The sequence below is a fragment of the Dipteris shenzhenensis genome, chromosome 23 (assembly GCF_047967505.1).
Source record: "Dipteris shenzhenensis isolate YYH24624 ecotype China chromosome 23, Dip_SZ_1.0, whole genome shotgun sequence".
NCBI classification, from domain to species: domain Eukaryota; kingdom Viridiplantae; phylum Streptophyta; class Polypodiopsida; order Gleicheniales; family Dipteridaceae; genus Dipteris; species Dipteris shenzhenensis.
In genome coordinates, this window is record NC_141618.1 from 32356742 (window position 1) to 32369237 (window position 12496).

Here is a 12496-nt window from a genome sequence, read left to right on the forward strand (position 1 = left end):
CTAGCTCTTGTTCTCTAAAAATTAAACCATTTTTGTGAACTATCACCACTGTATTAGGTAGGTTCTTAGCCATATCCATTAGCAAACATACTTGTGGGTTACCCCTATGGTTAATAAAATGTTGCTTTTCAATTTCTAAGACCTTATCCAACCTACTAGATCATACTAGAAGCTAGTTACATAGAGATAAAGGACAATTAGGAAACTCTACCCAAACAGGGATTTTGGTAGATCTTTGATTATCACGGGAGAAATCAACTAAACATCATTCTAAATATAAAGGTGGCTTCTAATGGTACATAGACCATGGTCCATAGCTCTTTCTGGAATTTTTTATTTTTCAAAAAGAAAGAAAACTTTTCCTTTCCAGAGAAATCTTACATTAATGACATTAATTCCTTTATGGATCCAATTAGTTCTCATCTAGGTTTCAAGCATTGAGGCTAAAGGACGAAGCCCTGGTAGGAATACCACTAGTGCATGTGTTCTCAACCAGTCGACCAAGTCCATATAGAGTTCATCATCAAGGAAAACTGAAACGCATGTACTTGTAGAAGATTTTATTGTAGCTCCCACTAATTCCTTGCTCTCTTTAGTAGCAACAACAATTGGTTGTGCTCCTTTCTATGCTCTGGGATCCTTAGTGGTTCCTTTGGTGTCTTAAAAGAGCTACAAGTGGTCTTGTGAGAGCAAGCAAGCAACAATAGTAAGGGGAGCGCAAAGAGGGCGGGCAAGCATAAGTGGCTGGTGGCACAAGCAAATGGTTGTGAGCACACGAGAGCAAGAGGAGAAGAGCAAGCAAGCAATGCACAAGCGAGGGTGATTGAGGGGCCTTTCAAGGACATAGTGTGGGATTGAGATGGTGGACAACTACATGCATGCATATCCATGATTACTATTTTGGAAAACCCATGCCACACAAACTATAGTAATTACTACCTTAGAATAAGTGCAGCCACTTGGTGATGATGAATCAACATCTAGCCAAATTACTTGCACAAGTGCTGAGGTGAGATTTGTCGCTTCTAATTGCTCATTGAAAAAAGGGAAGGGTGGCATGGGGCCAAAAATAGGGCCTAAACCGATAGTTGTTAATTAGCTTCTTAAACTTCTTGCCTTGAAACGTGCCCAATAAAAATGTGCTAGCATAAAATTTCTTAACAAGAGAGTATAGTTTGGCCCACCGGAGTTTTATTTTTCTAAGGCAGGGGCCTTGCTAGGATCCAAAAAGTAATACTGTGTCTTTTTCTTTGAAGGTTCAAATTTTGGCATGCTATTCCAGTGACTTTTTCAGCAACACTACACCACATTAGAGACATTTGAAGTGATGAACTGTTCTTCTCCGAGTTTCTGAAGCTATTCCATTCGGTGTGCAAGAGACTCTTTTGGACTCAGTCATTTGGATATTATGATTCGGAGGCTTAGAACCACGAACTCTATGGGTAGCATTGCCTCAATTTCATAGGCCATTTTGAAGGGTGTGAGGCTAGTCATGACCTTATTTGTAGTCCAGAAAGCCCATAGGGTAGAATACAAGTTTTGGTACCAGTTCATTTGGTTCTCATTCACTACCTTCTTCATGACTGTCTACAGGAGCTTGTTGGTTGACTCCGCCTAGCCATTGGCCTAAGGATAGAATATAGTGGATAGCTTATATATGATTATGTACTTTTCTGTAAGCTTGGACATGACCTCATTAACAAGTTGGCCAACTTGGTTGCTGACTGTCTCCACTAGACATTTGAACTAGGTCATGATTTGTTCATTAAATCATTTAGCCATAAAGGCCACTAAATTGTCATGCATTACATGTGCCTCAACCTAGTTTGTGCAATAGTCAGTTGCAACTAGAATGTACCTATTCCCAAATGGATGGGCAACCAGCTTGAATGGGTCAATGAATTCTAATCCCCATTTCTAGAATGGTGCAAGGGTCATGAGGACTGGGTTGTGTGGCATTCGGTATTGAATGACAAGCTGGCCCAAACCTTTGGCTGGCATTACATTGCTTGGAAAATTTGAAGGTGCCACCAAGAATAGTTGGCCATTGTAGGCAAACTTGGAGTGTTTTTTGGCCAATAGTGTTGCTAGAAAAATGGTATCTGCCCAATCCTTGGTGTGCCCTTGTGCAGAATTGTAAATTGTTCATGTGGGCATATGCATTGGTGGAGCACCTTGTCAAGATGAGATGATAAAGGCACCCTATGATAATCCAAAAATTTTGACTCTAGAGAGTTAGCCACTTATGCTTGTCTTAGAATAGGTGCGAACTAGGGATATTGATTTCCTCAAACTAGAACATGTCATCGTACCATGTGGGTACAAATGCTTGAGTGTTGTCTTGTGTTGGCTCCACGTCCCATGCCTTTATCTGGCATCACTGCTAGTGGATATTCATGTGCCACAACCACACCCACAAAGAAGCCAACATCCAAAAAGTTACCCACAAACAAATCGGGCTATTATCGCTCTGCAATCGGAACAGATAGTCAATGATTGTGTAAGAGATACCTAGAGTATGCACAATAGAAAATTGAAATTCCTACAATAAAAAGCAAACAAAGAGCCAGATTACTTAAGTTCAGCTTGTTGGTGAGGTATACGAGCATTGGATGGTCCACATGGAATATGGACCAATTGCCGTGGAGGTAGTGTTGGACGTAGATCATGTTGAGAGCTTATTTCTAGGTTGTGTAGTAATTCTTTTTTACTTTGGATGATTAGGGACTGGCATAGTAGGGTAGCCAATACCAACCTATGGTCTTTTGTTACATCAAGATCGTGCCAATGTCGGATGCATCAACAAACACATGGAATGGTAACTTCGAGTTTGGGGGTTGGATCGGTGCCTTTGTGAGCATGATCTTTAGGTACCAAAAAGCATGGTCACACTCTCTAGGCTACACTAAGGTCTTGTGTGAGCTAAGCATTAAGGGGTGTGGCTACTTCTACAAGGTACCAGAGCATCTTACTATGCCATCAGACTTTGCACAAAAATCCAGCCAATTGCTTGCCCATAAATGGGGCTGACTGTTTAGCCTTGCAAATGTGCTTTACCTTGGTTCGATGTAGGGCAATCTAATTTTTGGAAACAATGTGCCCGAATTGCATTCCACTAGTGACCATAAAAGCATACTTAGCCTGATTGTTGCAGTCACGGTTTATGCAACATTTGGTGAGGCACAGCTCAAGGTAATGGAGGTGATTTGCTTGATCACCAAAGCACTGAAGTCATCCAAGAAATTTTTCATGAATGACATCAAAATCTCATAAACAAAAATCTCTTGCACAAGGCATTGGACCATCATGGGCTTTCTTGAGCCAAAAGTTCATAACATTGGATGCAAATATGCCTCATTCACTAAACATTGTTTTCTCTTCCTTGGCCATTCACCTCACCTTTTGTAGACGCTAAACACCTTCGAGAAGTACCTCTCATTGTACTGACTTTAGCATCCAACATAGTATCTAGGAAGGGTATAGGGAAGGGTCAGTTACAATGTCAACTACGTAGATGAAGCCCACTTGCAACAATTTGTCAATATCTTCTTTTACTTTTTGAGTGTAATTCAAGTTCATCCTATACTATTGCTACCAAACTGGCTTCATGTCATCCTTGAGAATTATCTGGTGCTAATAAAGCTAGGGATCAATGCCCTTCATATCGGTATAGCTTCAAGCAAAGATGTTGACAAAGGACCCAAGGAGGCCTTGTATGTCTGATCGGAACTCTAGAGTAAGATAAGAGCTAACCTGGACATAGAAGCCAGAGAAAAAGAAAAGATTAAGCTTCCCGATGATGAGGACAACCCCCCTTGATGGTCTAATTGATCCCTCGAAGAGAATGAAAAAATCCGCTTGTTTGTGAGAAATGTATGAGTGTGATTAACCCCCTCTTTTTTGATTTCTTATGTATCCTTGGGTAAGGTGTCATATACTCCCCCTATTTTTTGTCTATAAATTGCATTGGCTATTTGGTGGGTTGTCTTGGCCTTTGGTATAAGCAATAACAAGCTGGGGTGCACATACATTACCTATCTTCCCTCATAAATCTATGATGTTCTAACACCTGGGTTTGTTTGGATGGTGCCAGGTAAGTGGACCCTGACCTCGAAGCCTGGACTACCTGACGGATTCGACATTTTTGTACCAATTCTTTGCTTAAAGTCTGCAAACTCAATATAAAGAAAAATTCTTTTGGCCAATCCTCCTACTTTCTTTTTTAATAAAAGTTTTGGATTGCAATATTGTTAAACGATACTTCAATTTAGTTTTATTTGTTTATTTATATTTTTTCAAACCAGTGCTTTTTACAATTATCCAAATGATTGAATTAATTGTATGGTTCATTTATTGATGGGATTATACAAGTTGGTTTGGATGGTGGTAGGTAAGTGGACCCTAACCTTGGTGCATGGACTACCTGATGGATTCGGCATGTCTGTACTATTTCTTTGCTTAAATTTGCAACCTCAATATAAAGATAAATTCTATTGCCGATCCTGTTACACTCAGGTCAAGTTTTGTCAATTTTGTTTTCTTAAAAAAAAATCAGTTTGTTCATTATATGCAACTTTTTATTATTATCCAAATGATTGAATTAATTGTATACTTTATTTATTGATGGGATTATTAAATCTAAACACACACACACACACACACATTTAAGCATACATTAATATAATTGATGGCATTTCATTTGCATCTTCAACGTAGGTGGTCTTTCATTTGGATCGTTCGGATCCAAGATGGTGGTATGTGGTCCAAGTTGCTCCTCAAAGGAAAACATATTTTTAAAGATAGGGATGTTGATATGGAGGTGCCACCAATAGATCCAAATAATGATGCTGAGATGGATCTAGGGAAGAGGATGAAGATGAAGATATGGGCCTAGGAAGAAGGTGACAATAATGACATTGTAATAGAGGAAGGTGGAGATCATGACATTGGGAAGAAGAGGAAGAATTAGAGGGTGAATTAGAGGATCAAGTCTTAGGGAGACATACAATAGAGGATGATGATATAGGTGATCAATTATATCTAAACTTAGAGATAGACTTATTTGCACACAAAGACCTTGCATTTTTATAGTGGCATTTTGTACATTTGTATGTTAAGTTTACCATCAATATATGAGGGTTTTGATCTCAATTTTGGTGTACATACTCTTATATTTCTTATCTTTTAAATGACCAAACTTGTGGTTAAAAATTATTTTAAGTCCCCTTGGAAATGGCGTTCTATAAAAACATCGATAGGAAAATTTAACTGAGAGTTGGTATCGACAATGTGTTAGAGTCGGTGCCAATGTCGGCATTCATTGGTATTCACATCGGTATAGGCATTGGTATATAGTGATGCCTATACAGATGTGAAGACTGACATCTATACCAACTAGCATTTTGTCGTTAATATCGACACCTCCCCTACCCACGAACCATACCAATGATTTTCATGCTTGCACCTGCAAGTGTTGGTAAACAACGTTGGAAAGAGGTCCGTGTCTTGTAGTGCATGGGGAAACCCACCCTAATGGGTTTTTTTGTGCATGCATAGGCAACAGATGACAGAAATCTAGATAGGGATCACTTAGGAGCAAGCTTGTCTCTCAAGCTCGTCGCCAATCTCCCTAATCAAATCTTTCAAAAATTGAAAGTTGAAACTTGAGAGTTAAAATATTGATGTACATACAACATTTTGAATAATTTACCATGGTTAGGGGTTTCTTCAATGCCGATTAACTTGTATTTACATAATGACATTTTATTTTTGGATTTGATTTTGAGATCATGATTACAGTGTACTTTAACCCAAACTTGGTGTGGATGTTCTTAAATTTTAAATATTTTTTCTATCAAAAGTATAAAGAAATATTTTTATGGGAGATAGACAAAAGTCTAGTAGCCTTAGCGTCAGTATAGACATGGTATTACCATTCAAATAGAATACCATGTCTTATAATAAGCATTGCAAATACGCATTCAAAATGGCCCTTATGTAGTCGTGAGGCTATTTTATAATGTTTTGGCGTTAATTGAAATTTTCTTAAACAACAAGTTTGTCAAAATTGATTGAGCAACCCATAATTTATGGCTCAAGCAAGTGTCGATATGCTATATATCTCATGAGCTTCACAAAAAATGGATGTACTGGACCCAAACTAGATTATGCTTTGGCCCATTTGGCCCTACTATTTTCACATGGCTTTTCAACTAAAAGCACAAACAAATTGTGTCTTATTTGCTAGTCATCCACCCTTCTTCCCTCTTAAACATCTAAGACATCATAGTGTATATCATTATGATAATATTCTTCTCTTAGGATTATTATGAGCAAATAGCCTACCCTTAATCCACCTTGTACTCTTTTCTTCCATGAAATGACCATCTTGTAATTAGATTGGTGCCTATGGAGTAGATATAGGCACTTCTAGTTGGCTCAAATGCATATGATCTAAATGGCATGTATCATGACACCCATACCTAGAGGTGACAGCCTCCAAATGTTAGAGAGGGTAGCCAAAGCCCCACTTTTAGAAACTAGATTTCTAGAGGTGCCTCATTCTAGCCTATTGCCCACATGGCAATTCCTCCACAACCTTCCAACACCCGACTAATACATATGTGGTGCTCATATGTAAGCATTGAGCTTTTGCAGCACCTCCTTCTTAGGGAGTGTCACCAAACATTTTACCCTCCATGGTCACTCACTCTAAGGTTCCAAGTTGTTTTGAAGAGCCACATCCATTCTTTAACAAGCCACACTCTCATGATCAACTTTCTCTTCATGTAATTAACCATGGAACTAGTAGGATAGCAGAATCTTGAGAGGATCTCCCACTTGAGGATTTTGATGCCTTCCTTTTAGCTCTCCTCTAAGCTCAAGGTCAAAATCTCCTCCATACTAGGGCGATGTGAGCATAGACTCTTGAAAAGGTACAACTCTAGTGAACACCCAAGCTTGATAGGAGAAGGTATATGAAGCACTAAGTCAATAAGGGGAGCAAACATGAATCCTTGAACCAAAACTCAAAAAACATTTACATGGTGACCTTACCAAAACTCAAAACATTTTCCATTATATTGCAAGAATAGGGCCCCCCAGTTGGTGAAAAATACCATTAATTAGTGTGGAGAAAGTAAGAGGGGTTAAAAGGAAGGGCTCGTTAACCCAAGGCACTTCCAAAAATTAAAATAGTTTCTAGAAGATGTCAAAGGCTCCTTAAAAGATCTGCAGTGGTTCCTCTTTTGAATGTGCTTCGCTCTCTCTTCCCTCTCTTGGCTCTTCCATCTCCTTTGCTCTCGAAAAGGGGCACGAGCACCGCCAGAAGGATATGGAATTGCTAGCCTATCTAATGAGTTAATATGGGAGAGCTATATTATTGTGACATAGAGCTAGTTGGTTTCTTTAACAATTTTGATCTGAAAGCATATGCAACGCCGAAGGAGAATTCAGAAGACAAGCACATCTTTGAAAGCTCTGTAGGAGACCGATCTGCTGCCAATAGATTTCATGCTAGGCGGGATTCTAGTGATGATAGGAATAGATGCATATAACTGAAGGCATGGCTTTGTCCAATGAAAGTCTCGTGAGCATTGAGGGGAAGGGCAGAAGTGAGGAAAGTGGCTGAGAGAAATCTTGGAAAAAATCTTGTCTCCCCATTCCTGGCTCTTTATACCTCCCACAAATCTTCAAATCCTCATTGACAAACACTCTGATCTGCAGACTCTTTGCTCACCATGCCGAGGAAATCTAGTGAAATCCCTACTTGGAAGAAAGATGCTAATGTCCCCTGGCAATAGAAGTCCCCCCAGAAGGACACTTTTGAACATGCCAAGCTTCGAGCCACCGATGAGCCTTGTTAGGGTGCCATTACGTATAAGCCGCCATCTGCGTCTGAGGATATTGAGGAAAGTGGTTGAGAGAAATCTTTTCAGTAGGTTTCTTAGGTAGTAGGACCTGGTGCATATTCGTAAGAACACCACCATAAGCTATTGTAGCATCTCTCGGAGCAGAGGGAGTGAAGGGGGGGCAGCACAGCGGAGAGAGCAGGGAGCGGAGGTGGAGAGGTGGAGGAGAAGGGAGGGTTAGCTAGGTTAGTTAAATTAATTAGGCTAGGTTAGATTAATTAGATTACATTAATTAAACTTAGGCTAAAGTGTTAATGAGATCATCAATTATTTTTTAAAACGAATTTCGCAAATCAAGAAGTTTTGTAGATGCAATGCAATGTCTCAATGTACAAGACAATTGAAACACAAAATTACAAACCTTCCGGAATAAATGCTATTGAAATCTGATGGCAGATCATGAATTTTGAATATTAGTAGACCATTTAGATGCGGAGTATCCATTATACTGCAAGATTAAGTAAGATCTTGGCCGTTGAAGTTAAAAATCTTTAATATCCTCTTCCTTGTGAATTTGAAACTACGCCACCCTCCCTCTCTAACGACTGTAACTGCCGCGCAAATTTTCCGTCCAAGCATCCCCAGTCTTGGCAAAATTGCAGAGTCCGAGATGGATTTTCAGCACTGGTCTGCCTTAATCTTGCCATCTGTAATAACAAGGCTAATACCGTCCACGCAAGTAGTCCAATTCTCGGGATATGTTTGCTTTCTTTGCTGATCAGTGACAGGACGGCCTAGACATGGAACTAACGCTAAGTTATGATCTTGGCAGTTGCATCTCCGTCATGACGACGAGCATTGGAGTGCGAGATCACACCTTGGACGTAAATTTGCCCGCTCGCACGAGATGGGTTCTGTAGAACTCGACACTTTCGTGACCTAAGTTGAGGTTGGGGACGTAGAACTCGCTTAAGTTGTAACCTAAAAATACTGCAGAGCAGATAACGTGAGAGGCGAAGTTGCCTCGCTGATACGACCTCTGTGCACATGCAGCGCCCCGCAGGTCTTACCAAATGCTGCTTTCACGTCGTATGATTTGTTTAACGATGAGAGACACTGTTAATACTACTTGCATGCCCTCCATTTGTCATCAGGGTTTAGCAAATGAAATCGACCACCTGAATCCTGATCTCACAAGAAATGCGAACGAAAAAGCCGAAAGAAGAGATGTAGGAGGAAAGAGCGCTTAAAATTAGAAACCCAAATACTGAAACGATCATTACACGTAGCCTCACATTCAGAACCTTGTGGAATTGATCATTTCGTGCTGCTCGAATTCCGAGGAGTCCTTCAGTTGCAGATTCATATACACATGCAAAGTACATGGATTTATCCGCTATTAATTTGCAGATCTAGAATAATTTCAGCTAACCTTCTCTTATCGGCTCTTCTTTGAAGCCCACACTGCTGCAACTGCATATATATCACTCACCTAAACGCGTATTCAGACTCGCATCTTACAATACACAGCGGACGCAGCTCTTCTTCAGGGCATTTCTTGCAAAATTGTCTCCTTGTCACATTCTTCTCAAAATCATCAACGCAGTTTAACGAGGTGAGGGTTTAACTCTCCCCGCGACCACATGGCTTGCCATTGAAATACAGATACTTAGCTCTTGGTCACATTTCTGTTGCGTCTCGTGGTGAAAAGAAGAGCTCCAAATCTGGAGTTCTAAAGAATTTCTGACCCATCGACGATGTTCTTCTTCTTGCCTTCGATTTGGGCTTTCGCGGTGCAGGCGGGCATACTAAGGCTTCAGAAACGACAAGGTCTCTCCCTTTCGGAGTCGTGCATTCGTCGTTTTGTTCGTGCGGCTCTTCGCTTATTGACTTTGCATCCGGCACCAGAAAATCTGCGAGTTTCCGTTTCTTCAAGACGCCACAACCTTCCTGCTGAGCATGAGTAACTGAGGGGAGGGGAGGACTAGTTGGAATGTGAAGCCGTTTCAGAGAAACACAACCTGATTGCTGAGGCGTTTCCATCCGCAGACAACAGGATTTGACGAGCTAGACAGCCGATTCTAATTCTAGATGACGTTGCGGGCGTACAACCACCCTGTCCAGCGCCCAGGATTCAAACTGCTGCTTCAAATCGAGTGTACAAAGGGCGCTAAGAAGTTCGATCAACGACGCGGAAGACAGCTACAGGATGCTTCCTCATCTTCACTAGCAGACAACCTAGATCTGGCCCTTCACGTCTGCAAGACCTCACTATGCTAGCGTCTAAAAAGGCAAGGATTCCGGGCGCGACTAGGGAATTGGAGAAGATCTTGATGTGCCCTTCTAAGCGTCGGTCATTGAAGTCTTATATAAATATCCAAGCTCGCTCCCCGACAGACGTAAAGAAGCCGCTTTCGTTGCTGATGCAGAGAGTGAGTCTGAAGGCATGACTCACTTTTTCGCGGGCTCTAGAAGGATCAAACAGGGAGGCAGCCTCAGGCAGGCTGTGTATTGAGTGGACAGGGAAGGAAGAAGGTGACGTTGTTCATGACGAGCCCACTTAGCGAGTGAGTGCAAGGGCATTCGAGTACTGTGTTCTCAAGGTGGGAATTATAGCGAGGGAGACGGGCTACAATAAGTAGGAGGAGGTGGAGAGGGGGTGATGAGAGTGGGGGAAGGAATGATGGGCAGGCAAAAAAGAAATGGAACGGCGCCAAGGAAGGCCGAAGGGCTTCTGAGAAAGCTGGCCGGTGGAGTGACAAAAGGTGGTGCACGCGCAGCCCTGTGTCAAATTTGAGAAACAGAGAAGGAAAGAAAGAGGCAAAAGAGAGAAAGAGAAAGCCAAGAAAAGGTGTAGAACTTGTAAGATGTCGTGGGGGTCAGATTGAATGTAATCCTAACAATCCATCCTTGCACATGCAAAACACACACACACACACACACACACACACACACACACGTACACATACACATACACATACACACACACACACACATGCACCCCCCCCCCCCCCCCCCCTTTTCTTCACACACATAGTGAGGGAGTATTGACTCTATGCATGTAATCACTCCCCCATCTCACACACACGCACGAGTGAAGCACGTTTTTTTTTTGTTTGTGGGGAAAAGGGAGGGAGGGGGGCAAGGGTGTATGAATGTAATCGTAAGAATCCCTCTTTCTCCCTCCTCTCACATGGAACATACACATGCATTGGTGCACACACATACATACAGAGTGAGAAGGGGGGGAGGGGGGGAAAGGTGTATTGAATGTACTCCTAACAAATCCCTCCTTCCCCCCTCCCCCTCCTTCTCACTCACATGGAGAGAAGGAAGAGGGGGGGAGAGGTGTACTGAATGGAACCCCCTCTTCCCACACACAGAGTTAGAAGGAAGAGGATTTTTTTTTTGGGGAGGGGGGGAGGAAGAGAGGGGGGAAGAGAAAAGGTTTATTAAATGTAATATAATACTTCCTCCCCCTCCTTTCACATCAAACAGACACAAACACACCCCATCCATATAAATAAGAAACATGAGTGAAACACACCCACACATTTAATATATACTTATGTGGGTTTTTCATGAAAGAGTGCCCCCTAAGCCAATTTCCCTCTTAATTCAAACTTAAAAATAAATAAATAAATTCACACACCCACCCAACACTCACCCATATCAAGGGGCACCCGCCCTGGACTGGTGGGCATAGGGTCCACAACTGTGGTTAACACACACACACACACACATGCTTGGACTCCAAGCCCCTACCTCTAAGACTTGTACCTGTGACCTCGGGATTGGAAGCCCAATGCCCAAACCCTCTTAATTCAAACTTGTAACACCCATGGCTTTTATATCGCTTCCCATTAGAGCCATGATTGTGCTACGTTATTGGTCATTTGACATAGCTGGCCAATTCTACTCTCCACATAGCAAATGCATGCATCAAATCGACTATACACACATGCCAAGCTACATCACCACTAGGATGTGAGTTCAAGGATTGCCATGGCAAAATCGAACACTCATAGAACATCCATGGAAATTCCAACTAGCATGGATTTCCCTTTAGTAACAAAATTGTGCCTATAGTAAGGACGGTTCCAAATCTTTGTCTCCATTTGATGGATGTATCATAATTGAATGACACAATCCCATAAATGCCCATTCTCTTCTAGAGAAGAGGTCACAAATCAATGTCATGTCTATAAATATAAACATTGTTTGATTTCATGAAACCTTTCTTACATGCGATGTACATGATGTTGTCTTTTATGATACAAAAAAGAACCATGCTCCAATGCAAGATCATTTCTAGCTAGAATATTAAATTGAATTTGTGGACATAAAATGTATGCACTTGGTACTATGGATATTAATTGTGGCTAGAATATTCAATAGGATTGTGGGCATTAATTGTATGCACTCGAGGACAATTATATACGTGATCCATTCCCACCCCTCCCATCAAGTCTTTTGTATACGCATAGAAGCAATCTATAACCACCATTATATTATAGCAACATGAGAACAAATTGCTCATGCACAAAGTATTTTGTTTTTTGTAATCCCAAATTTTATGGTGCTTCATTATGGCTTCATCTTTTGAAACAAGTGCCCTTCCATGCTATAATTATTCTTTCACAATG

General features: G+C 41.3%; 1 protein-coding gene across 1 annotated transcript; it reads right to left on the reverse strand.

Moving 5' to 3' along the window:
• Positions 1-9181: 9181 nt before the first annotated feature.
• LOC147887266 (uncharacterized) lies at positions 9182-10175 on the reverse strand. Its single transcript, XM_087395001.1, has one exon. The coding sequence runs from the start codon at positions 9891-9893 to the stop codon at positions 9531-9533; it is 363 nt and encodes a 120-aa protein (XP_087251127.1). The 5' UTR covers positions 9894-10175; the 3' UTR covers positions 9182-9530.
• Between the last annotated feature and the right edge of the window lie 2321 nt (positions 10176-12496).

What these genes read in the sequence shown, in the direction of transcription:
- LOC147887266 (XM_087395001.1), bottom strand. Translation starts at nt 9,893, where the DNA reads ATGGAAACGCCTCAGCAATCAGGTTGTGTTTCTCTGAAACGGCTTCAC.